We start from the raw sequence: 27475 nt of genomic DNA, 5'->3' as shown, positions 1-27475 counted from the left end.
AAGGGAAAGTTTCTAGCTGAAAAATGGATCTCAGACCCAATTTTCGCTGAAATTGCCGATTTTTTTCCATCAAAAACTGCAATTTTCAGCTCAAAAATTTCAGATTCCTTCCAGATCTCCTCTTCCTGGTTCAGATCAGAAAAGGCAAATTTTCAGTGAAAAAAACGAGTTTTTAGGCTGAAACCTGATTTTCTAGCTCAATTTTTAGCTTTAAAACTGAAATTTTCAGCTCAAAACTTTCAGATTTCCTCCAGATCTCCTCTTCCTGGTTTAGATCTGAACTTCAGACCGGAAAAAGTCAATTTCTCGGCGAACAAACTGGATTTCAAGCTTAAAAACTGATTTTCCAGATGAAAATATCGCTAGAATACTTGAAAATCACAAAAATTTTGCTGAAATTGTCCATTTTTATTCCAAAAACTGTAACTTTTAGCTCAAAAATTTCAGAAAACTTGACTTTTCGATGGCAAATACTGGATTTCCAGTAGTTTTAGAGCAGAAAAGGTCGAATTTTCAGTTAAAAAACGAGTTTTTAGGCTAAAACCTGATTTTCTAGATAAATTTTTAGCTTTTAGCTTTAAAACTGCAATTTTCAGCTCGAAAATATGATTTTTTGATGAAAAACTTCAACTTTTTGGGATTTTTGACTAGAAAAGTCCAATTTTTCGGGGAAATTAAGGATTTTCTAGCTGAAAAATGGATCTTAGACTCAATTTTCTCTGATATTGCCCATTTTCAGCCCGTTGCAAACTCACTTGGTATCATCATACGGTTTCTGGCACACACAGTACAGAGCCGGCTGCTCTTTGCATCTCTCCTGCTCCTCAATACACTGTTCGCACGTCCAATTCTCGAATTTCGCGGCGATTTTCTCGTTGACACCGACACAATCACCGTGATACCAGCGGGCGCACATATCGCATTGAATATACATTCGGGAGGCGTCGAACAGTTTTTGACACGTGCAATGCGGGATTCCTTCGTCGATGTCTCCGATGATTCCGGAGCCGCTGCTTGGTGTGTAGAGCGTGACACGTGGCTGTTGTGGGGGTTCGGAGGTTCGACGTTCTTTGATGCCACGTGTCGTTGAGGAGGAAGCAGTGGATGAGGACGAATGATGGGGATGATGGGGATGATGATGGTCGTTGTCGTCTTCTGATTTCGAAAGATTCGCAGAGGTACGACGACGACGGGCGACGCCAGAAGCTATCGAGTCGAGAGGCTGAAAACGGGGAGGGATGAGAAATATGCTCTGGATGTCTGGAAAATTTCCGATTTTCTAAATTTCTAGTATTAGCACGGCACAGTTCTTACAACGGCGCTCTATCGAAACCGAAGAAAATAGTGTGCGAAATTGAGAGACTCAGAGAAAAAGGGACATTTTTCAAGGGGAGTTCGGTGGAGCACAGTTGTAAGAACTGTGCTTGGCTAATATCTAAGACTCAGAATATCAGGGAATCGAATTTTTGGTTATTTGGAATTTCAGAAAACGATTCATGAGTTCTTACTATTAGAAGAAAAATGATTTATGGGTTTTCAGAAAATTCTGACCTTTGTTAAAACTGGAAATCAAATTTTCTATAGTTTTCAAGGACAAGAACAGGTATTCGGCGCCAAAAATGAAAATTCAAAATTTAATGTTCAAATTTTTGATAATAAATTGAAAACATGTCAAAAGAAATTTTGAAAAATTGGTATTTTTTGGGGCCGAATTTTCGCAACTATGAAATTGTCGGTTTTCAGAATATACAAAAACCCAAAATCTCAAATTTTCAGATTTTTCAGATCTATCAACATTCAGATTCCAGTTTTTAAAACATTTTGTCAAAATAAGTATTTTAATGTCTGATTTTCTAGAATCTTGTCGAAGAATTGAGACTATTTTTTAAGATTCGAAATTTCAGATTTTCAGAGACCTAATCATACCGAATTTCAGAATTTCAAAATCTGAAAATTTTCAAAAATTTTGATTTTCCGATGTTTGGTTTTTGGACTTTTTCCAGTCTCTAGATGTCTCAAGTTAAAGATTTTGAGGTTTTTTAATGTTCGATTCGATGATATTCAGATACCCGAATCTCTGGAATTTCAGATATTCGAATATCTGAAATTCCAGATTTCCAGATTGCTGGATTCTTCGAACACGAGATTTTCAAAGAACAAAGTTTCTAGTTTTCTATAGATAAAAAATTGTAATCTCTCTGAAAATCTGTGTGTCCTAGTGTCTAGATGTCAACTCACCTTTCTCTCTTTTCCATAATCATAAGTATCACCACCGAGTGTGATGTCCGCCGGATTTATCACCTCTTTCTTCACTTCAGTTTTTGGTTTGGCAGCTGAAAAAAACAGAAAATGAAAAGAAACATTTTCAGACAAAAAAATTTCAGATTTTCAGTCAAATTTCCACAATTTTCCAGCCAAAAAGTAGTCACCTGCAATCTCCATATCAGCATTCATTCTCCGCCTCCTTTTCGTTCCCTTTCCGATCGGTTCAACCGGTTTTTGGAATACGGTAACTTTACGTGAGGTAGAGGTCGTCGGTTGCTCATTGAGCAAATATCCGAACGCGCTCCAATCAGAATCAGCCGATTCGAATTGCGGCAGGATTTCAGCAATCTCGTTTTCAAGATTCTCATCTGGTGATTCAGAAGACACAAACGTCTTCTTGGAATCCTTGGAATCAGATTCCTGGAACGCGCAGGATAGGGATAGACTCGAGAATCGGGCCATATCAGAGGTACAGTATGCCGGTGGTGGCATTGTATAGCAAGCGGTTGGTAGGAATACAGTACGAAGGACCATAGTAGTAAGGATTCAGAATGTTCCTTTCTCTATTTCAAAAAAGAAGACACCACTCTGTCCGCCTCCTTCTTATATACCCTTGTGGGTGGTCCGCCCTTCCCATTAGTTAGACTTTTCCCAATTCTTCTCGAACATTCTGCGTATACGCGATTCTTTCCGCACGTTTCTCCGCCATCACATGTTCCCTTGTGTCTGGCGTCTCTCGAATTCGCACACTATTTCGTCTCGATTTGTATACGAGTGTATACGAGCAATCGGGCGGAATACGCGCAGAGAAGTGTTGACCCTCTGCTGCGCGCGGCAGACGGACGGACATACAATAAGCGGATGATGTCATTCTTTGCGTCTCTCATAGGGAAAGTGTTCTCTACGAGATAAGTGGGCGGAGTCAATATTCAAATCTTCGAAGGACACAGAGAGGTCGTGTGACTCATTATGAAATAAGGGGGTCCGGTCCGGATCCGTGTCTCCGATTCACGTGATGTGACAGATTGGGCGAAGAGAAGCCCGAAAGAAGGTCATGAGCTTGTCAACAACAAACCGTTCGGCTACTATAGAGCAATGACACATAAAGACACAACATAGTGATCTGTGATCATTTGAACAATGACTGTTTATGTTGACAGTTTCAGGACCGTGCCAGGCGGTTCCAAGCTGTGGGAACAGGAACGGGTTGTTCTGGTCGGTTCTAGAATTGTTATGTTTCAAGTTGAAACTTTCAACTAGGTCTAGGATGAAACCGGTCTGAGCCATGTTTGTCCTTCTAGAACATTTCAGACAGTTCTCAATTTTCCAGTCAGATTCAGCCGATTCGAATTGCGGAAGGATTTCAGCAATCTCGTTTTCAAGATTCTGATCAGTTTCAGTTTCTACTGTTTCTTCTGATTCAGAAGACACGAACGTCTCCTTGGAATCAGAATCAGAATCCTGAAACGTACAGGATAGGGATAGACTCGAGAATCGGCCTATTTAAGCCTATTTCAGTCTGTTTCGAACCTTTTTAGACCGCTTCAAGCCAATTCTCGCTTCAAACTCAACGTCATAAACTGGAAAATATACCAAAATGGAGATCTTGACGAGTTCTACGTCTAGGATCGACTCTGGTGGATTGTTAATAAGCCGCTGACCAGACTTTTTGAGTATTTTGGCGTTTTAGCCCTACCCGGATCGGGTTCAGAGTTAATCAGAGACGTAGATCTCACTGGGATCTACATTTTAATATATTTTTCAGCTCATTTCTTCAAATTTAGAGCTGCGAGTTACACCGATCCACAAGAATGAATTTTTAATCGACTTTTAGTGATTTGAACTGTCTTGGATCGTTTTGAACGGTTTACAGTTCATCTACATTCCGAATGGAGACTGATAGGGTTACTGTAATCATGAAGTTTTTCAGAGAACAGTATTCCTTCTCCTTCTATTCTTCCCTTTCCAATCGGTTCAACCGGTTTTTGGAATACGGTAACTTTACGTTCACTGCTCATTGGGCAAATATCCGAACGCGCTCCAATCAGATTCAGCCGATTCGAATTGCGGCAGGATTTCAGCAATCTCGTTTTCAAGATTCTGATCTGTTTCAGTTTCTACTGTTTCTGCTGATTCAGAAGACACAAACGTCTTCTTGGAATCCTTGGAATCAGATTCCTGGAACGCGCAGGACAGTGATAGACTCGAGAATCGGGCCATATCAGAGGCACAGTATGCCGGTGGTGGCATTGTGTAGATGGAGCATAGTAAGGATTCAGATGACACCACCTCCGTACTCACTATCCACTGTTTAAGACAGTTTCAGTCAGAAATTAGACAATCTAGTTAATTCAGTTGGGTCTAATAAATTCGGACCGCGCTTTCGTCTCCAGAAATTTCCAGAATCTTCCTGAACATTCCAGAACCTCTATAACATCATTCTTCTCTCACTTATTTCGGGGGACTTCCAGAACTTTCTTCCAGAACTTTCTCCCTGACTTTTCCTCATCTCATACCACAACGTGACGTCACTAACCAGTAAGTAGACCACCTCTATTCAAATTCCTGCCACATGTTTCTCTCACCCAAATGACTCATTTCTCTTTCTCTCGTTCTCTTTCTAATTACATATATCGAATGACAGGTCACCTCGGAGGAGAAAAAAACGCAATAAATTATGAAATCGTCTGGGAAGAGAGAGGGGACATCTGTTAGCACGGCACACTTCTTACAACCGCGCTCTACCGAAACCGCGAGAAAATTGTGTGCGAAATTGAGAGACTCAGAGAAAAAGAGACATTTTTCAAAGAAATTTCGGTGGAGCGCAGTTGTAAGAGCTGTACCGAGATAATAGATCCTCTAATATAGCGGCACCCCATTCTGAGACAATTGAAACATCGTTTTCCGGTATTTTTCGGTCAAAAAATAGGATTTAAACTGGCACACGCCTGTCTATGTATTCGAATGTCCAGATGTCTTTTTTATTGAAAATTTGACATTTTTGCCAAAAGAATGAGATTTTCAGCCAGATTTCTGTAGTTTTTTTGTATACACTCACTTCTATGCGGTCGGGATCTGGATTTCCTCCACGGTGTCAATAGACCACACTGTTGTTCAGCCTCGTTCTCGATTTTAGTTCGTCGCTTGTTGATTTCCTTCTTGAGACGATCCATATGCTCAGAAATTAGCACTTCTCGTTGAGATAGGCGCACTTTTCGGAGTCTGGAAATGAATATTAGCTCGGGGAACAGTTCTTACAACTGCGCTCCACCGAAATTCCCTTGAGAAATGTCTCTTTTTCTCTGGGTCTCTCAATTTCGCACACTATTTTCTTCGATTTCGGTAGAGCGCGGTTGTAAGAAGCGTGTCATGCCAATCAAAATTTGACAGTTTTATGTCAAAAATATCGCTTTTTCACTAGAAAAACTGAATTTTTGCTATAATTTTCAGAGAAAAATTATCTTTAACTCAATTCCAACCACTTTTAGTTGTCTACAGGTCTGTCTGTGTGTTCGGATGTCCAGTTGTCTTCAATTTTTGTGCAAATTTAGGATTTTTGATAAAATAATGAGATTTTCAGTGAATTTTCTGCGTTTTTGGGTCGAAATTGTTGATTTATCAGAAATTTTGTAAAAAATTGAGATTTTCAGTGGATTTTTCAATTGTTCAAATGTATTATTCCATCTTTAAGCTGTTGATGTGCCTGTCTGTAAATCGAAATATCCGGATGTCAAATTTGAAAATTTGTCTGTCTGTGTGTCCATCACATGGTCAAATCAAGTTTTTGGCCGGATTCCGCAGAAAAAAATCCAAAATTAACAAAAATCATCAAATTTTTGACGAATTTTCGCTTATTTTCAGTCGAAAAACACTCGAAACCCCCTCAAAAACTTACTGTGTCTTCTCCGTCTCATTCTTCTGTCTCGCCCGTTTCATATGCGTTTTCGACCATCCGTACTGCCGATCCCAGCGGCACACTTGACTGAACATCACGTCGAGAACCTGTTTGATGACTTTATCATCTGGAGTATCATTAGACGACGGGAGTAAATTGGAGACGTACGGCGGTGCTCTGTTGGCGTCATTTGGTGATGTACCATAGGAGCGAGAGTCGTAACCACCGATTTTGTTCTCCTCCTGGGAAAAAGAGAGCATTGATTGGGGAACTGATATTATAAATTTGCAGCCTGCTGTCGTAGGGTGTTAAAGGCGCCGATCCTGGATTCAAGGTTTTTGATCCTATGGATTACTGTTGTTTTGTGATCATGGATCTTAGATCTCTAATCCAATGGGTTACTGTAGTCAGATCCTATCCAGGATCACAAAACTACAGTAATCCATAAGATTAGAGATGTAAGATCCAGGATCACAGAACTACAGTAATTAATAGGATCAAAAACCTTGGATCCAGGATCGGGGGGTACTGTAGCTAGGAAAGTACACCTCACCTCCAATCTCATCCATTCCTCCTCTCTCGCTATCGCCTCATTTATCTCTCTTTCCTCTTCTTCATTGAATTCAAACGGAAGGAACGTGGGTTTCGGTTGCATCCTGGAAATAAGAAAATATAGATAGGCTCCGCCCCTTTTTCAGTGGGGGGACTTACATGAATTTCGGAGAGTCCAAATACCCTCGACTGGCCATAAAATCTCGATAAGTCGTCACTTTTTGACGTTGTCGACCTGCCATTAGACGGCGGTGATCCTGGAATAATTGAAGGGTGAATTAGAGTGTTTTAGACTGAAAATAAGGGAAAAAGTGGTCTGAAAATCAGAATTTTATCGATTTTCAGCAATTTTTAGCGATTTCCATCAAACTTCAGATTTTAAAGCCATTTCAGACTGTTGTTCATTAATCTTTCAGCAATATTCGGTACTTTGAAGACATTATTCGCATTTTCAGATCGATTTTTCCAGTCTTTGATCGTTTTCTAGTATTTTCAGATCAATTTTTAGCAATTTTCTGAGCAATTCTGATAGTGAGCAATAAAGAGATTTTCAGCGATTTCCATCAAATTTTTAAAGCGATTTTGGAGTGTTTTTCATAACTTTTTCAGCAATATTTAGAGCTTTTGAAGCATTTTTCAGTATTTTCGATCGTTTTTTGACAGAGCAATTTTGAGCAATTTTAAAGCGATTTTCAAGTATTTCAGGGTAGTTTTCAGTGATTTCTATCAAGGTGGTTTTCCAGCAATATTCGGTACTTTGTAGACATTTTTCAGCACTTTCAGAACGATTTTTCCAGTTTTTCAAAAGTTTTCTAGCATTTTCAGAGCCAATTTTCAACATTTTTGAGTGATTTCAGCACGATTTATATCGATTTCTACAGTTTATCACAATTTTCAGCGATTCAGGTGTTTTTTGCACTATTGAGTCGTTGTCAGCCATTTCTGAGCGATTTTTTGCCAATTTTCAAGCATTTTAAAGCGATTTTGATTGATTTTCACAGTTTTCTAGCTAATTATGGTTCATTTTCTCTCAAATTTTTCATTTTTCCAAAAAAAATGTCTCCCCCTACCGTATGCTGTTGTTGCTGTTGTTGTTGTACCATTTGCATTGTTAATCCGCCACGTGGCACCATCGTCCGTGGCATTTTTTGGGATTGTTGAGTATTGGCTCCCTGGATGATATAACGAGGTTGTTGTTGTTGACCACTCGACACATTTTGATCCTGATCTTGATACGTGTCCTGGAACTGGGAAATAAGGGGATAAGAGGGGGAATTGACGAGGGGAATTTGATTATTTCAAGGTTTTTTTGTAGAAAAATGCGATTTTCGATAAAAGAAATGTGCAGAAATCGAGAGTTTTATGCTTGTCTATGAGTCCAGATGTCTTGGAACGGGGTTTTAGAAGTTTTAGAGGAAAAAATATATCAATTTCAGCTCAATTTTTCGAGTATTTGGGTGGGAAAATAGGATTTTATGACGGAAATTTGGAACAAATTAATTTAGCAAGGGGTAGTTGCGTTTTGAGTGAGAATTTCAAGATTTTAAGTTGAAAAACTCGATTTTCGAAAAAAGAAATGTGCAAAAATCGATTTTTCGACAAGTTTTATGCCTATCTGTACGTCTGTGAGTCCATATGTCCAAATTTTCTAGTATTTTGATGGAAAAATGAGAATTTTCAGAGTAAAATCCAAAAAAAAATCCTGTCTGTGAGTCCAGATGTCCTGGAACGGGTTCGAGGGCACAATATTGAGTTTTAGAAGGAAAAATATCAATTTTCGCTCATTTCTTCGGCTATTTTGGTGGGAAAATAAGATTATAGCTATTTAGAAAATGAAGTTTTCTACATTTTGAACTTTCCAGTTTTTCACATGTCTGTCTGTGCATCTGTAAGTCCGGATGCTTACTAAATTCCAAGATTTTTGGTTGAAAAATGATGTTTCCGATTAAAAATTGTGCAAAAATCGATTTTTCGGTATGTTTTATGCATATCTGTGAGTCTGTCAGTCCAGATGCCCAATTTTCTAGTATTTTGGTGGTAAATATGAATTTTCAGACGGAAATTTGAAAAAAATGAGTAAAAACAGATTTTCCACCTTTTCAAATGTCTGTTTGTGCATCTGTGTGTCCGGATGTTCACTAAAATCGCTAAAAATAGAGAACAACTGACAATTATAAACGAAAAATTCTGAATCTTGATTTTTTCCGAATTTTGAAATGAAAATCGATGAAAAAAAAATGAATTTTGATTATTTTCAATTGAAAATTTACATTTTCAGAGTGTTACTAACTGATTTTCAGTAAAAAAGGATTTTTGAACAAAAAAAATGCGAGATATTCTATTTTTAACAAGAGAAAAGTGATTTTTATCAAAAAATTAGCATTTTTAACGATATTCTGATGTTTTCTTGTCAAAAATTGAATATTTTTGGCAAAATAGCAAGTAAATTCTACTTTGAAGCAATTTGACTTGTTTTTCGCGAAAATTATGAATAAAAACTTATTTCAAGCGATTCTAATGGATTTTCATCATAAATTTAAATAAAAATCTATTTTTGCATTTTCCAGCAATTTTTCGGTCAAAAATTTTGTTTTTTGGTTTCAATTTCTTTAAAATCTCTATTTTCTTCGATTCTTTTCAATTTTTCCCCAAAAAGTACAACTCACCATAGGTCTCTGCTGGACCACTCTCCTCACTATCGGCGGTTGCTCCACAGGTCTCGAGTTGGCTATCGTCGCATTCTGTACCCTCACAAACCGGGTACTTCCCCCACTGGCGCCTCCATTCCCCGGATTATAGACTTGTCTCACATTCTGAATATTTCCCGGCCGAACTGCCACAACTCTCGTACCGCCGGGGAGAACGGTGCCCGGTTGGAAGTCTGAATTCTGTCTGTAGATCTGTTGATCCGACGACGGTTTGCCCGTCGCGGCTCGAACCATCATTTTCTGTGTTCCCCCATCGGTACTTTTCAGATAAATCACATTTTTCGCCGTCGCCGGAATCGTTCGAACGATTTGTTGCGGACCGGCAGTATAAATCTGACGGACTACTTGAGTTCTCGACGGAATCTGCGCATCAGAATGGGCGGGATCGTAGCGTGGAATGATGGGCGGCTGATCGTCCTCATCGTGAGCGCCGATCGCCTCTTCGGCTACTACTCGACGCATTTTTTACTTTTTTCGAGGGGCGGGGACCCAAAGTTGTAGCTTGTGCTGGAAATATAGAAATATGAAAGTGTTTGGATTGCGTTTTTGTCTTCTGCTTCGATTTTTACCAGTTTTTCGCAGGGAAATAGTGAATTTTAGTAATTTTTATCCAAATTATCTATTTTTCTTTTAAAAAATCACAAAAGTCCCTTCGAAAAACGAATAAAAAGCACAAAAATCACGTGGAAAAATGGCTAAATTCGTCGCACGCGACGCACCCGCAACGCGTCTCAATAGAGCGCACTTGCTTTTTTCTATTTATTTCCATTTTTTCAATTGGTTTTTATCGAAAATTGATGAAATTTTTTGGATAAATAGATTCATTGAAGCATATGAAAAACAAAATTGGATACAGCAGACAGGGATTAAGCAGGAGAGAAGAAAAATTACAGAAATTTCAAAAAAACCTTGAATTTGGGATAAAAGAGGTCGTTACAAGAATAACCCGGTATTGGTGGGACGAAAAATTGAAAATCTATAATTTGCAGACAAAGAAATTGAAGATAAAATCGGATCCGGCCGTTTCTAGAAGAGATAAAAACACAAAAATTTCAATATTAAAAAATGAAGAAAAAAACACAAAATTATTATTGCTGGTGCTCCATCGGCGCGTATCCATCTTGGCCATTGTCATAAGAATTGGGCGGAGCCTGATGTTGTTTCCCCATTTGCATTGTCATACCGCCACGTGGCAGTCCGGCGGAGTGGGCGGGGCGAGATGATGATGATGACGTGGATGGCGGGCCGTGGTGGAGAACGAATCGAGGTTGATGAGGAGTTGATGATGTGGAGGGGGCGGTGCTTGGGTGTGGAGGATCCTGGTGATTTGTGTAGTCCTGGAACTGATTGAATGGTTAATTTGGGGAGTTTTTGGGGGGATTTTTAGTGGAAACATCAGATTTTTTGCTTGAAAATGCGATTTTTGTTTTTTCGTCTTTTTCAAAATATGGCAAACACTCTGAATTTGACATCTTTTTTCAGTTGAAAATCTGATTTTTAGTCATTTTTCATCGATGTCAACCGATTTTACTAAGAAAAACGCCAAAAATTTCCAATTTCAGTAATTTTCTGTGAATTTTCCGGTCAAAATGTAGTATTTTTGACTATTTTCAGTCGAAATTATTTGGATTTTTACATTTAAAATTGAAAATTCCAGCTTTCTTTTTTACTACGTTTCGGCTTTTAATAGTCAAAATTTCGTGTTTTTGAGAAGAATACCAAAGTTTGACTATTAAAGGTCGAAACGTAGTGAAAAAGAAAGCTGAAATTTAAAATGTTTTTTTGACCGGAAAAATCACAGAAAATTACTGAAATTTGAAGTTTTTAAGGCAAAAAATACAAAAAATTAGTAAAACACAAGTGAGAAGTGGCGTTTTTTTCAAATTAAAATTGGCTGAAATCGCTGAAAAATGACCAAAAATCTGATTTTCAACTGGAAAAATAGGAAATTTGCAGCTCAAAATCTGCCAATCTGTCAAAAATTTAGTTAATTTTCATACCTTTTCATAAAAATTCCTAATTTTGACTCTTTTTTCTTCAATTTTAAGTCGAAATTTGAAGTTTTTTACTCCAAAAACTTAGATTTTCCTCTTTAACCATCTGTCTTTTTCTGTTGATTTGAACTCAAAAGTTAGAAAAAACTCAGATTTTCGGTTGTTTCCTAGTTGAAAATCAATTTTTCTGCGATTATTATCACACTTTACAACTTTTCAGCGAAAATTCCGAGTTTTGTGGTCAAGAACTTCGATTTTGACCGTTTTTTTCGTCATTTTCAAGCGATTCCGCACTCGCTTTTAAGTAATTTTCAATAATTTCCCGACATTTTTCATAAAAATTCCTAATTATAACGTTTTTTTTCTTCAATTTCAAGTCGAAATTTAGAGTTTTTTACTCTGAATTTTCAGAAATTCGTCTCCCTTACCATCTGTCTCTGCTGTGGCTGTTGTGGGTGTTGCACAACTTTCCTCACAACATATCCGCCTCCCTCGATAGGAACTCTTCTATAATTCACCACACTCTGTGGTCTCTGTCCTTGAGATCCCCCATTCATCGCCCTCACCGACACCATTCGCGGTGGTCCTGTCGAGAGTACGGTACCAGGTGGATATTCTTGTTGAGAAGAATCTCCAGTTGATGGTCTGGCTATCATTCTCTGAGTGACTCCATCTTTGCCTTGGACATATATCACTTTTCCTTTCGTTCCGGATGGAAGTGTTCGCATTTGTTGGCCTGATTGTGTGTAGATTTGACGGATTGGGTGTTGTTGTTGGGATTGGAGAGAATTCTCGTAGCGAGCCATGACGGGCGGTTGATCGTCCATTCCATTCGGAGCTCCAATCGCTTCCTCGGCTACAGATTGCGCGTACGGCTGAAAAAAAGAGATTAGAATCAGAAATTTTAGAATTTTTAGTACTCTTAAAACGCGTCAACGGCACACCAGTTCTCATAATAACTTTTTCATTTTCTCTGTTTAAAAACTCTGAAAATATGAAAATCAACATCTAGAAGCGCGTCGGCGATACGCCAGACAATACCAGTCTAAACAACGCGTCAGAGGCGCGACAGAACTCCTGAAATTCCCGTTTTCTTAACCGCTCAAAACGCGCCAACGTCCCTTAACAAGAAAACCCTGATTTCTGGACTAAAAAGTCAGTAAAACCAATCGCTTAAAAAAACGCGTCAAAGGCGCGCCAGTTTTCCCGAATTCTAATTTTCCTATTCATAAACTATAAAAAAGACTCGAAAACGCGTCAAAGGCGCGCCTGACCCGCATTTTTCATTGCTAGAAACAGTCAAAAACGCGTCAGAGACATGCCAGATTCCTCCAACAAAAATGTTGATTTTTAGACTGAAAAGTCAGTAAAACCAATCGGTTTTCCAAAACGCGCCGAAGTCACGCCAGAACGTTCAAAAATCTCATTTCTACTGCAAAAAACCAATCTAAAACGCGTCAAAGGCACGTCAGTTTTCCCGAGTTCTAGATATCGTATTCATAAACTTTTAAAATGCGTCAAAGACACGCCAGACTCCTCCCAAAGAACTCGCATTTCTTATTGCTGTCTAAAAACGCGTCAAAAGCGCACCAGAATTTCTAAAATTTTACTTTTTAGAGCTAAAATCACTATTTGAAACGCGTCAAAGGCACGCCAGAAACTCTCACCACATGCACAACTCGTGTCTGTTGCTGTCCTCCTATTGCTCCAGATGACGGTGCAAACCGTACTCCGGTCCCATTTCTCGGATCGGTGCTACTCCACGGCACATTTTTCTGATATTGTTGAGAGATTGGTGGTGGATTCTGTTGAGAGATTCCACGTGGCTGCTGTTGCTGACTACCCATCACAACCGTCGTCCGTTGTTGTTGTTGTTGATACGGTGGTGCGCCGCCGTTGGTTCCCGACATTATCGAGTAGTCGGAGCCGGCGGCGGCTCGACTCTGATTCACATATGGATACTGTTGTTGGCGATTAGGGGGCGGAGTCGGAGTAGGAACGAAGTCTTGTTGAGAGGAAATACCGTAGACGGCGGAACGGCGGATCGGATTGGGTTGGATACGGTAGCCGGTGGATGGAGTGGCTGGAGAGTTGGAGGAGGAGCTGAGATAGGTGTGTGGAGTGCGAGGAGGCAGTTGGGATTGATGGTTGTACTGAAAATTGAGGAAATTATAGACGAGAAATGGAGGAAAAACCCTGGAAAATGATAGTCATGATGAGTTTTTTTTTCAATTTTATGCTGCAAAAATGGATTTTCCATGAGAAAATGAGAAATGGTCTTGTAAACTAGGATTCTCCTTGAAATTCAAGGAAAAATTAAGTCTCAATGGCGAAAAACCCAGAATTCAGACATTTTTTTTTGGAAAAAAGAGGATTTTACAAAAGTTGGACCACTTTTATTCCTGAAAACCAAGTTTTTAAGACAGAAGCTAGTCAAAAACCTTGATTTTTGAAGTTTTTCTAATAGTAAGAAGCGATTTTTAGTTGAAAATGCCTTTAAAAAATTGGAAAAAATATACCACTTTCCTTACTGAAAATCAAGTTTTTTTGACGAAAAATGGTCAAAACATTTGATTTTTGTCACTTAAAAAAGTATTTTTAAAAGAAAATGAACGATTTTTAGTTGGAAAAGCTAAAAATTATTGGTTTTTCTCAAAAACCTGCAATGGAACGTCTGTCGGTGTCTCCGGATTTCCAGATGTCTCTCAATCTGTCTTTCTGTTTGTCCGGATGTCCTCGTTAATTAGAAATCTTTTTGTAATTGAAAAATATGATTTTAGACTGGAATTTTTATATTTTTTAACAGATATGATCAATTTTCGGTAGAAAAATATAAAATTTTTGCTGAAAATCAAAAAAAAAATTTAGACGGAAATGAATGAGTTTACCAGCTAAAAACTGAAATTTTCATTGAAAACTCGTTTTTCTTTGCAAAATTCTACTGTATTTTTTCAGTCCGTAATTCAACATTTTTCAAAATTTCACTATGGAAAGTCTGTTTGTGTGTCCGAATGTCCAAATGCCCTTCCTATTGCTCTATGACTAAAAATCTGTCCAAATATCTATCAATCCGGATGTCCGTCTGTCTGTCTTTCTGTTTGTCCGGAGGTCTCCAGACATTGAATAATTGAATTTCTAATATTAATACCTATTTCAGACTGAAATTTCTAACTTTTCAATTTAAAAAAACACGAGTTTTCGGTTGAAAACTGTAAATTAAGACGAAAAAATGAGGTATCAGCTGAAAATTTCATGCGAATTCACTGTTTCAGACACATTGTTTCTGAGTTTTTCTCCTAGAATTTTAAATTTTCGATGAAAAATGATTGTTTTTGACTGAAATTTGCAATATTTTCCAACAAAAACTCTCAATTTCCCCCTCCAAATTGCTTACCTTCTCCAAATAACGTCCACTTCCATTCGAGCTCTCAAAATTGGCGGTACTCCGTCTGAATGCCTGATTCGAAACATACGGTACATTGACTCTTTCAGCCGGCGCTCGAAGCGGTGTCGCCGCTGAAATCGCCTTTCTTTGCATGGCGAGAAGTCGTTGTCTCTCTCGTTCCTCCTTCGCTTTCTGTGCTTTTTTCATCATTTCCAGTTTCCGGCGAGCGATTTTTTCCGCTTCGAGACGAACATTCTTCCAGTAATCTTTAATTTCGAACACTTTCAGCGTCACTCCATCGACCCATTCGTGACGGAGAGCAGTCGCTTGACGATTGTCGATTGCTCTGAAAATTATTATTATTACTACGAATTTCAGTTATTTCAGTAGGAAAAAAGTGGCGCGCCTTTGACGCGTTTTCAAGTCATTTCTAAAGTTAGGTAAATTAGAAATCGAGAAAACTGGCGTGCCTTTGACGCGTGTTAGATTGGGGTTTGCTGTAGAAATGAGATTATTGAGAGCCCTGGCGTGCTTTTGGCGCGTTTTTTGTTGTTGAAAAAACGGATGGGTTTTACTGACTTTTTTATCCAGAAATCAGTATTTTCTTGTTGGAAGAAGCTGGCGTGCCTTATACGCGTTTTAAAGAGTGACTTTAGCCCAAAAAGTGCAATTTTAGAAACTCTGTCGCGCTTTTGGCGCGTTTCTGGCGTGCCTTTGACGCGTTCATTAATGGTTGATTCTAGCCATAAAATGGTGATTTTTGGAAAGACTGACGCGTTTTTGGCTGTTTTTTGAGAGTTTTAAAGTCGTAAGATTGATTTTTGTCAGAATCTGATGAATTTTGCTGTATTTTAGTGATTTTCGGCTCATTTTCAAGAAAAAAACCAACTAAAAACGCGTCAATGGCACGCTAGTCTTCCCAAAAATGACTTTAAAAAACCGATTTTTGGGGGGAAGACTGGCGTGCCATTGACGCGTTTTTGGCTGTTTTTGAGAGTTTTAAAGTCAAAATCAATGCGTATTACAGATAGCTGTTTTTCAGCCGAAAAAAGCTAAAATCTTGATTGTAAGATCGATTTTTGGCCATTTTTGATAGATTTTTGTCAGAATTTTGCTATTTTCGGTTCATTTTTGACAATTTTGGCTCATTTTTAATCAATTTCGGCTCATTTTTAATCAATTTCGGCTCATTTTTATTCAATTTCGGCTCATTTTTAATCAATTTCGACTCATTTTTATTCAATTTCGGCTCATTTTTAATCAATTTCGGCTCATTTTTATTCAATTTCGGCTCATTTTTAATCAATTTCGACTCATTTTTATTCAATTTCGGCTCATTTTTAATCAATTCCCGCCCAATTCTATCGATTTTCAGCTCTCACCTCTGCGGTCTCTTCTTCCGATTACTCGACGTTCTCTGTGAGCAATCGGTGGCTCGATTTCTCGATAACCACGATTCGTCCTCTTCCTCTTGTTCATCATACAACGGAATAATCTCAATTTCCAATTGATATCTCTCGTATTGTCCATACGGTGGCATCTCTTTGTGTCGAACGATTCGTCGTCTCTCATCGTGAGTGGGCGTGTCGATGACGACACGACGGTCAGGATGAGAGTCTTCCGGATCGAATTCATTCCATTTTATCGATGACCACATGATTTTTAGTTGAAGGGCAACGCAGTGAAGACTTCGAGAGTTGAGCGTTTGCCATCTGGAAAATGGGAAAGGTTGGGGGTTCGAAAATTGAAAAAAAGCGGAAAAATTGGTGTTCGAAGTACACATTTTTGGAGAAAAATTGAACAAAAATAGTATTTTTTTAGTGAAAATGGGAGAGTTACTAAAGAATTTTCAATTATTTTCGAAATTTATTTTTCAAAGCGTTGGAATGAGCTGATAAGCTGTCTAAAGGGGCGGAGCTTAAAACTACCACTTTTAAAAGTAAATTTTAGGAAAATCAGGAAGAACATGCCAAAAAAAAAAAGAGGCGAAGCCCAGAAAGGGGCGGAGCTTAAAACTGCTGTTTTTAAGCAAATTTTTCTGAGAGAATTCTAAAAAGGGGCGGTGCTTATATAACTTTGGAATTTAAAAAATATTATAATTGAAAAAATTGAAGTGATTTCCCTTTTTTTTTGTTAAAAATTTATTACTTTCAGATAAATTTTTTGAAAAAGGGGCGGAGCCTAAAATACAAATTTTTAGTTGATTTTTCAATAAATTGGTGCTAAAATTGGGATTTTAACAGAGAATTTCCGTCATTTTGACGTTAACAAAAAAAAAAGGGTTTCTACACTCAAAAATCGTAAAAAATCTTAATTTTTTCAGTAGAAAATGTCAGTGCGAACTCACTTCCAGCACAAATCCAGAGTGGGTCGCGGTGCAGGATATGGCCAAATCAACAGATTACTCTTGATTCCAGCCGAGAATCCGGGCATGTAGACTTGTTGGCAACCGGCGGTGACGATGAGGCTTCGGAGAATTCTGGAACTATGAATAGTGTTGAAGAGGGGGGTTCTAAACCGATTTTTCTGGAATTTTGAAAAAAAAATTCTAGAAAACCAAAAATTGTGATTTTAGGCCTCTGGAGTATGATTTTCTGAAATTTTCAGTCTAGAAAACCTGAAAATGTCGAATTTAAGCGTTTGGAATCGATTTTCCTGAAAATTTTGAGTCTAGAAAACCTAAAAATAGCGATTTTAATCCTATAAAATCGATTTTTTTCTGAAATTTTGAGCCAAAAAATGGCGATTTTAGGCATCTGAAATCGATTTTTCTGAAATAAAGTTTTGAGCATAAAAAACCCAAAATGGTGATTTTAGGCCCAGGCATCTGGAATCGATTTTTCAAAAATTTTAAGTTTAGAAAACCAAAAAATGACGATTTTAAGCCCAAAAAATCGTGTTTTTCTCAAATTTTGATCCAAAAAGGGTGATTTTAAGCCTCTGAAATCGATTTTTTCTGTAATTCTGAGCGTAAAAAACCAAAAATGATGATTTTAGGTCTCTGGAATCGATTTTTCCTCTGCAAAAACCCACTAAAAACCCGTACTTTTTCTGCAAAACAAAAAGACTTTTGCCTCCTTTCTTCGTCGAAAACGTCTGAATCTCTGGAATCGGCCAAGGTCTCTCCTCTCCCAAAACGCCTCGCTTCTCCACTTGTTCCTCGTCGAATCGTTGCCGACTCTCAGTCAGAATACCGTATCGACACGACGGTGAATAGCACTTCGGGTTGGGAACATTAGGAATCCGACGGCATGATGACGAATAGCATTTGGTGATGATAGAGGAGGTGGAGAAGACGGTGGATGATGAGGTGGAGGAGGAGGACGTGGAGGATTTGGTGTCTCGTTTACGGGTGATTCGGGTAATTAGCGATTCGAGGTGAGCCGCTTTTCGATTGGACACGGATTTGGTCTGGAAATGAGAATTTTGAGATTTTATAGGCAAAAATTCGCTGAAAAAACCTGAAATCACTACAGAAACCTATCAGATTGTTAGATATGATAAGGCCACGCCCACTTTCTCAGATCGAATCTCCGCCCATTTCTAGACCACGCCCACTTAGATTCATACTTATCAGAATACATTCAAAATAGTCATTGGCCACGGATTTGTGGCCACCGATTTCCTCTGGAAATGAGAATTTTGAAGTTTTTAAAGACGAAGAATTGCATCGAATCGAAAATTCGCTCAAAAATTTAGACCTAGTAGTAGGTCACGGACATAGAACTCGTCGAGATCTACATTTTGGTATATTTTTAAGACCATAAAACTCAGTTGGAAGCGAGTTACGAGCCGGTCCGTGTCGGCCCGTTGACAAGTATGATGATAAGTGTGAATCTAAGTGGGCGTGGTCTAGAAATGGGCGGAGCTTCATTGTAATGGGTGTGGTCTAGTATGAAACCATTATTTAGTATTAAAACTCAAATAATAAAATCTACTTAGAGAGCAAAAAAGAGTTATTATTGTACCGAATGGCTGTTTCAAATGGGCGTGGTCTAAAGTGGGCGGGGCTTCTCTTTTACATTTTCATACGTTCTCTATACACTCACCTTATCCCCGTTCTGTGGAATCTGTGGTACGGGAACCCATTTTTCGACATATTTCCTCGCAACCCACGCCCATCCACCCATTCCACCCTTCCACGCATTTCGATATGTTTCTCCTTTCTGTCGAAGTAGATACGTATTCGGCCATTTGGGTTTCGAGTAGTTCACACGCACGAAACTATCGTCGAGCTCTTTCGCGAGGGAATCCTAAAAATAATCGAGATTTTTAGGAAAATTTCAGAATTTTCGGGTGTTTTTGAATAATTTTTAGTATTTTTCGCTGATTTTGAAGGGTCTTCAAGCTCGATATTCAAATTTTTCGTGTCTAAACTGCCCCATGTTGTTCACTTAGTTTCCTGGTGTTTTTGCATAGGTGTTCGGAATCCTGGAGTCCAGGTCGTTTTTTTAAGAAAAACTTGGGGAGGGTGGTGAGAGGTCGGGCTTTTTTAAATGTAAATTTATTTTTTAATCTAAAAACTCGAATTTCCACTAATTTTAAGCTTTTTTTCATCGATTTCGAGTAATTTCGGGTCTGAAATTCCAATTTTCACTGCCTCGAATTTCTACTATTTTCTCAGCGAAATTTCAGATATTTTCCCTCTTCGATTTCTCAGTCTAAAACTCGAGAAATGTGGGTTTTTATAGAATCAAAGCGACTTTGGCTCCCTTTTTCATTCATTTCGAATCTGAAAATGAGAGAAACTTCAATTTCTATAGTTTTTCCTGTTGAAAATCTTCAAAATTTAGAGCTTTTTATACGAATTTTTAGAAAAAAAGGGAACAAGAGTTTCGAGACGAAATTTCATCGATTTCGAGAAGTTTTTTAAGTCTGCAACTGTCAGAAACCCCCTATTTTCACTGTTTTTCCAGCTTTAAATTATCGAAAATTCAGAAATTTTTCAATGTAATTCTACTAATTTTAAGCGCTTTTTCAGCCTAAGAATAATTAACATCGATTTTGAGTAATTTCGGGTCGATTTTCAGCTGTTTAGAGTCTAAAAATTCAAATTTTCAGTGTTTTTAGACAATTTTTCAGCGATTTCTTTCAACTTTTCGCTCTGAAACCTCACTTACCGCCTCCATCTTCTTCACTCTCTGTTGTTCCTTCACAAAATTCTCCCTCTGCTCCGTGGTGATTCTCTCCAACTTGGTCTGTCCCAATCCATTCCACCACTGCGGCATAAAAATCGTCTTCCGTGTAACCGCATCTAACTGGAGCAGACAGTTCGAAAGTTTCTTAAAATCGTCAGCGACAGAGACCTCTATATCGAACCCTTTCGCCATTTCCGGCCATTTTCGGTGCATTAAATCAGCGGGAATTTTTCTAGCAATCTTGGAAAGTGTCCACCCGACAAATTTATTATGTAACACCGAATTCCCATAGAATTGTCGATCTTTCGCCACGACCCACTCAAACGGATCAATCGTCGCAAACTTCGACGCCATATACTTCTTCTTGTCCGCTTGTTTCTTGCGGCCGAGAAAACTCTCGGCCATCTCATTCCGCGAATAATAATTGTAATAGGCCATGAAGCTCTGATCATTCCCTTCATCACCCATTCTCCAGAATCTCGTCGTGGAGGATTCTGAATTCTCCTCCTGCACGTAGGCGTCTAAAAACAGAGAAATGAGCTCCTCTTGACTTGCTCCGCCACTCCAGAACGTGTTGACAAGGGCGCCGTCGAAGATTCCCAACATGGATTCGGGCAGAATCGAGTCCTCTTCGAATGTGACGATGGGAGCGGTGGGGGCGGAGTCTTTGACGTCGTCTTCCGTTTTTACTTCTTGTTTTATTACTCGCTCTGAGCAATCGCGAAGGATTGACGCCATTCGTTTCACTGGAAAAAAACATTTTCAGGGAATTATGATTAGACCACGCCCACTTTTCGCAATTTGCAGCATGCTTTGGTTATAATATGCTTTTTGAACCGGATTTCAAACAAAAACTCAATTTTTCAACAGGCCACGCCCACTTTTTGCAATTTTGCCGCATTCTTTGGGGTTTCGGGTGAATAATACAATTTTATAACCAAAGTTTTTGGTAAAATTGACAAAAAGAGGGCGTGGCCTGTCGAAAAATGCAATTTTCGTTCGAAAAACGCTCAAAAAATTGTATCATTCAACAGAAAACCAAACTGTACGGCAAAACTGCAAAAAGAGGGCGTGGCCTGTTGAAAATTTCTTTTTTTTTCTTCAAAAAACGACAACTTTTGAGTGTTTTTTGTCGTTTTTCGAAAAAATAAAATTTTAAACAGACCACGCCCACTTTTTGCAATTTTGCCGCATGCTTTGGTTTTCAGTTGAATAATGCATTTTTCGGCAAAATTATATGATTTTTAGTTACATTTTTCGGCGGATTTCGTTGATTTCGAGCTGATTTTGGTCGTTTTCAGCTTGAATCCGCCAATTTTCAGTCACGCTTAGTGACTCAAAACAGAAATTAGGTCATTTTCCACCGTTTTATGGCAAAAGTTCGTCATTTTTGGTGGGAATTTTTAGTTTTTAAAGTCAATTTTTGACAAATTTAAATTTATTTTTTGCCATTTTCATAAAGGAAATTTGTCATTTTTTCACAGATTTAGGTGATTTTAAGCGAAAAATAAGTGAAAAATTGCTAAATCAGTAAAAATAGTTTATTTTCAGCTCGAAATCTCATGAAAAATCATGGTTTTCCGGCGAACTTTGACTGAAATTCCGGTTTTTTCTGGTCTTGAATTGATTTTTGTCATTTTCAGAACGAAATTTGTCATTTTTTCACCGATTTAGGTAATTTGAAGCGGAAAATAAATAGTAAATAGACCAAATCTGGGTAAAATCAGTCAAAATTTTCCATTTTCTGGCCAATTTTGACTGAAATTCCGGTCTTTTAATTCAAAATTTCACAAATTTTCAGCCCCATCAAACTCACTGCTTCGTTCTGAAAATGACAAAAATCAATTGAAATTCACTATTACTTCATTTCAACTTACTGGAAGTTGGAGATAGACAAAAAATCTAGCAAATTTCAGTCAAAAATGTATATTTTCAGCTCGAAATCTCATAAAAAATCATGTTTTTCCGGCTAATTTTGAATGAAATTTCACAAATTTTCAGCCCCATCAAACTCACTGCTATCCTTATGCAAATAGACGCTTGGTATTTCAGTTTCAGCCATTTCGTATCCAATGCAATTCTTCTTCATCACAGAATCAATCGCATTTTCTCTCCTCTCCGAAGTCATTTCAACCGTCAGTGTCATTTGTTCCAGAAATTCATCGATACGCAGACGAATCGCCTCACACAGATCCTTCTCGTAGTAATCACGATCCAGTCGTTTCAGTAATTGATATAATTGGGGCGGAGTCGAGTAGTAGTGTATTTCCGATTCGTCAAGCGATTGACTGGAAATGGGAATGGTTGAAGTCGGAAATTTGAAAATTGTGCATTTTCATGGAAAAAAGTGTGGAAATTTCGGGTGAAAATGGTTGAAAAATGCATAAAAATGACTATTTTAGAGTGAAATTAGCTGAAAAAATAGATTTTTTGCTCTGAATATGAGAGTTTTGACCTCAGAATCGTAAAAATCAGCTGAAAAACTGCTGGGTTTGACAGGAATTGTGTAATTTTAGTTATCAACTTGTTTTTGCTCAAAAATTGTGAATTTTGGCTCTGAAATCATAAGTTAAAAGTCTCAGTTGAAATTAATTCCAGGAAAATACCCAAAAATGTGGAGTTTCTGTTGAAAATTGTTGAAAAATGCATAAAAATGACAGTTTTAGAGTGAAATTAGCTGGAGAAAGTCGGATTCATGTGAAAAATTCAAAAAATTATAGATTTTTTCCTCTGAAAATGAGAATTTCGACCCCAGAATCGTGAAAATCTGCAGGTTTTCGCACAAAAATTGCGAATTTTGGATCTGAAAACACAAGTTTAGAAGTTTAGAATGATGAAAATCAGGAAATGGTGATTACTGTACTTTCCTCAGCGGAATTTACGAGTTTTTAGCGTTCGAAAGATTAAAATTTCAACGGTAATCACAAATTCCGGCCGGAAATTTTACAAAAATCGTGAAATTCTAATAAAAATTTACGAATTTTCATCAGAAAATGACTGAAAATTTGTCTTTTTGAGTCAAAAACTCGATAATATTTCTATTTTGTTAAAATTTTCGAGAAAAAGCGGGATTTTTATCAAATTTTGATTTGATTTTTTGACAATTTTTCATCAAAAACCCCTAAAAATCTGAAACTACGTCTGAAAATGCCCAGAAAACTATGTGAATACTAGAATTCCCATTATTTTCCGGACATTTTCAGATCAGGTATTTCCAGATTTCAAGGGGTTTTTGATGAAAATTGTTGAAAAAAATCAAATCAGAATTAGATAGGAAACATCACTTTTCTCGAAAATTATAACAAAATAGAAATATTATCAAGTTTTTGACTCAAAATAACTGATTTTCAGTTATTTTTTCATGAAATGCGTACGTTTTTATTAGAATTGCATGGTTTTTGATCAAATTTCCGACGAATCCTTGATTTCGGTGGAAATTTTAAGCTTTGAACGCTAAAAACTAGGAATTTCAGTCAGAAATTCCCAAAAGTGCTGATTTTCATCATTTTAAACTTCTGAACTTGCGTTTTCAGAGCTGAAATTCGCAATTTAGGTGCGAAAACATGCAGATTTTCACGATTTTGAAGTCAAAATTTTGATTTTCAGATTTTCAGAGCAAAAAATCTATAATTTTTTGAATTTTTCACATGAATCCGTACTCTTTCCAGCTAATTTCACTATACAATTGTCATTTTTATGTATTTTTCAACAATTTTCAACGGAAACTCCACATTTTTGAGTATTTTCCTGTAATTCCAACGGAGACTTTCAATCTTTAGACTTTTGATTTCAGTGCCAAAATTTACAATTTTTGAGCGAAGACAAGTTGATAACTGAAATTACAAATTTCCAGTCAAAATTAGCAGATTTTCACGATTCTGAGCTCTAAATTCTCATTTTCAGAGCAAAAAATCAATTTCTCCAGCTAATTTCACTCTAAAATTATCATTTTTAAGCATTTTTCAACCAATTTTCACCCGAAATTTCCCCTTTCTTTCCTCAAACTCACACAACAATTCGTCTACAAATAAACCAATAAAATCGTCCATATCGATCCCTTCCGATCGGTTGTGATCTCAACGGTTCCCTGTCGACTGATTCATCCGACGGAAGCACTCCTCTCACATTATTATTCTTTTTGCATATATTGCATACAAGCACTTCTGGAAATGGTTTCAGATGACTACATTCCACGTGGAACGCCGCTTCACACTGAGTGCATCCGATCACTTTTCCCGACGATTTTCCACAAACACGACAGTTTTCGTCGTTCTGAAAAAATATGGTGCATGTTTCAGAAATTTCAGTGGGAAATAGGCCACGCCCACTTTCAGCTGCTCAAAATTTACCTGAAATTTTCCAAGATTCATAACGACTTTTTTGAATTCCGACGAGTAGAGGAAGCGATAACTCATGAAGAGAAGAACGACGACTCTGGAAAATAATTTAATGAGAATTAGGCTCCGCCCATTAGGCCCCGCCCATTTTGGAGAGAATTTCTGTCTCTGTTATAGGGTCTGTTCGCCCTGAATATAAGCCGAAAATTGATTTTTGCGGTGAAAACCAAAAAATTGGCTGTTAATTTCCAGAAAATCACTTTTAGGACATTTAAGCCCCGCCCCTTTTCAGTGTCTGTCTGTATTTTGTTTGTCCGGATGTTCGGATTTCCATCTGTGTGTCTGTGCGTCCTAATTTGCAGAATTTTGATTGGAAGTGACAAAGTATAAGAAAAATCCATGGGAACTGTCTAAAAATGAATTTCCAGCTAAGCCCCGCCTCTTTTCCCTGTCTGTCTGTAAATCTGTCAGTCCAGATGTCGATATGTTTGTCTTGTACTATCTATAACAATTAGATCAGTCATATATCTAGAAGAAAACCAAAAAATCTGATCGATAGTCCTCAAAAACCAATTTTCAGCTTAAGCCCCGCCCCTTTCTCTGTCTGTCTGTAAATCTGTCAGTATAGAAGCCCGGATGTCCAGCTGTACGTTCTGTACTGCAATTTCTATTGAATATAGCAAAAAATCTTTTTTAACAACCCAAACAATTTGGCCGCCAGCCTTCAAAAACCGATTTTCAGCTAAGCTCCGCCCCTTTTCAGTTTCTATCTGTATCTCTGTAGATCGAGTTGTCCCACATAGTGGTTTTTTGAGGACGGCTAAGTCTGTATAAAAAATTCCGAGAAAACTGGAAAAAAATGAACAAAATTAGCCTTCAAAAACTCGAAAACTGATTTTCAGCCTAAGCCCCGCCCCTTTTTCCCAGTCTGTCTGTAAATCTGTTAGTCAACACTACCGGATGTCCAATTGCACGCTCTCTACTACAATTTTATTAAAACTAGCTAAAAATCTAGAAAAAAACAAAAAATCTGGCCACCAGGACTCAAAATCCGACTTTCAGCCTAAGCTCCACCCCTTTTTAAGTGTCTGTCTGTAAATCTGTCACTCTAGATGCCCAGATCTCTGTCTGTTTGTCTTGTAGTTTCCATAACAATGAAACAAGTCACAAATCTAGAAAAAAACCAAAAAAAGCCCTCAAAAACCAATTTTCCGCCTAAGCCCCGCCCCTTTTCTCTTCAAAACTCACTTGGATTCATATCCAACATATGGATAATTCTCGACATTAATCGCCTCCCTAACGGTAGTATCAGCAAACGGATACGCCTCAATATACTGTCTGAGTATTTCAGCATAAGTCAACGTGTCCAAATGATGAATCATAATATTAATCGAGTTGTTCGTCTCAGTCACCGAGTAATGCGTCTGCTCCTCATCATCAGATTTCAGACAAACTCTCAGCAATGCCATATGAATTTCAGCCATAATGCATGAGTTGTTTCGAGAGATCAGGGCGGCACAAAAGTCCTCGAATGTGAACGGAGTGATGCGAAGAGTACGGTGATAGGAGCGGAGGATCTCGTAGATTTCAATGGCGTCCATTGTGGAGTGACGGGGGATTGGAATGTCCAAAGAGGTGTCTGGAAGGTCTAGTCTTGGGAGAGTAGCTGGATCCAGGTCAATCCACGGACAGAATACTGTATCCTCTGTCTTCACGGCTCCTCCAGAATCATTCAGATTTCCAGAAGTTCCCCCCAACTCTTCCTCATCCAAATCATCCAAATCATGGGGCAACGGATTCAAATCGATACCGTAATCCTCATCCGAATCCTCATCGTCGTCATCGTCTTCTGAATCCTCGTCCATGTAGATGACGTCCTCCTCTTGCTTCTGACGACCCCCGGATTTACGATTTCGCGGGGGAGTCGGGTTCTTTTTTGGGCGACTGGAAATAAGATTTTCAATGAGAAAATACGTTTTTTGAGCAATTTTTCTGTGGAAAAACTGAAATTTTAATCAAAAAATCGCTAAAATTTGAAGTTTTTGACGAAATTTTGACTAGAAAATACCGATTTTCAGCAATTTTTCAAAGGAAAATCGCTGAAAACTGAAATTCAAATCCAAAAATCGCCAAAATGTGAGGAAAAATAACTAAATTTGATTTGAAAATCTCTTTTTTAACAAATTTTCTCATGATTTTTGAGTAAAAAATACGGTTTTAAATAGTCAAAAATGATGAAAATTGAGCTTTCGTCCCAGAAAATGCCGATTTTTTGCAGTTTTCCATCAGAAAAATTCCGATTTTGTGGTTTTTTTTGGAATCAAAATGTCGATTTTCCAAGTGAAAATCCGCTAAAAACTGATTTTTCAACACAAAATTCCCATTTTTCAGCGTTTTCTGCTGATAAATCATAGAAAAATAGCTGAAATGAACCAATTTCAGCGCTTCTTGGGTCAGAAAATCAAAAAAAAAACTCCCAATTTAACCATATTTTCAGTAAAAATCTTATTTTCTTTACGATTATTCTTCAAGTTGATAGAAATCGCATTTTTGACTGCATATGGCCTAGAATTCCAAATTTGGATTTCTAGGCCACGAACTACTTCTGATTGAAAATGACGGGTTTTTGGTCAAAAAAATCAAAAAATTTCGTGGTTTTTGACTAGAAATGCTCAATTTTTAACTGAAAATGCCTGATTTTTGGCTCAAAATACTCGATTTTTGGCTCAAATTGATTGATTTTTGGCTCAAAATACTCGATTTTTGACTCAAAATACTCGATTTTCAGCCACTTTCCAGTGATTTCCACTCTCCAAAACTCACCCTCTCGGTTTCCTTGCCCCAGTTGCGGGTGTGCTCGTCGCCGTTTTCGGCGCTTCTTTTGTCTTCAAATTTCCCATTTTAAGCTCCGCCTCCTCCTCCTCATAATCGTCTCCGGCGTCTGAAGGAGTGTCTCGATTCGCGGGACGTCGTTTCGTCGGCGGCGGCGGACTATACCCGTCATCATCGAAATATCGTTTCGGAGCACGACTTCGACGTGGACGAGCAGATGACGTCGGCGTTTCGAGGTCTTCTGAATCACCGCCGATTGTCGAAGTGCCCGATTCGGAGGCCATGTTCTGACGTTTCGAACGACCACCGCGTGCTGGCATCTGGAGAAAAAATTTCGCGTTTTTGAGTGGAAATTGAAGGAAAAATGCA

General features: G+C 38.1%; 2 protein-coding genes across 2 annotated transcripts; both read right to left on the bottom strand.

Moving 5' to 3' along the window:
• Positions 1-3273: 3273 nt before the first annotated feature.
• GCK72_004669 (uncharacterized protein) lies at positions 3274-9882 on the bottom strand (the record flags this gene model as incomplete). The annotated part of the gene is made up of 8 exons (XM_053724821.1): positions 3274-3726; positions 3796-3845; positions 5324-5487; positions 6161-6402; positions 6714-6816; positions 6872-6969; positions 7783-7953; positions 9379-9882. 8 exons carry the CDS (start codon positions 9880-9882, stop codon positions 3274-3276), a joined length of 1785 nt encoding a protein of 594 aa, XP_053589015.1.
• Positions 9883-10508: 626 nt separating this feature from the next.
• GCK72_004668 (uncharacterized protein) lies at positions 10509-27426 on the bottom strand (the record flags this gene model as incomplete). Its single annotated transcript, XM_053724820.1, has 14 exons — positions 10509-10757; positions 11843-12289; positions 13082-13567; positions 14809-15145; positions 16182-16511; positions 17147-17278; positions 17846-18210; positions 18849-19052; positions 19920-20683; positions 21954-22225; positions 23947-24209; positions 24287-24371; positions 25523-26218; positions 27098-27426. 14 exons carry the CDS (start codon positions 27424-27426, stop codon positions 10509-10511), a joined length of 4959 nt encoding a protein of 1652 aa, XP_053589014.1.
• Between the last annotated feature and the right edge of the window lie 49 nt (positions 27427-27475).

The sequence above is a fragment of the Caenorhabditis remanei genome, chromosome II (genome assembly GCF_010183535.1).
Source record: "Caenorhabditis remanei strain PX506 chromosome II, whole genome shotgun sequence".
NCBI classification, from domain to species: domain Eukaryota; kingdom Metazoa; phylum Nematoda; class Chromadorea; order Rhabditida; family Rhabditidae; genus Caenorhabditis; species Caenorhabditis remanei.
Note: the sequence above shows the minus strand (reverse complement) of the source record. Positions and strands in the feature narration are given on the sequence as shown.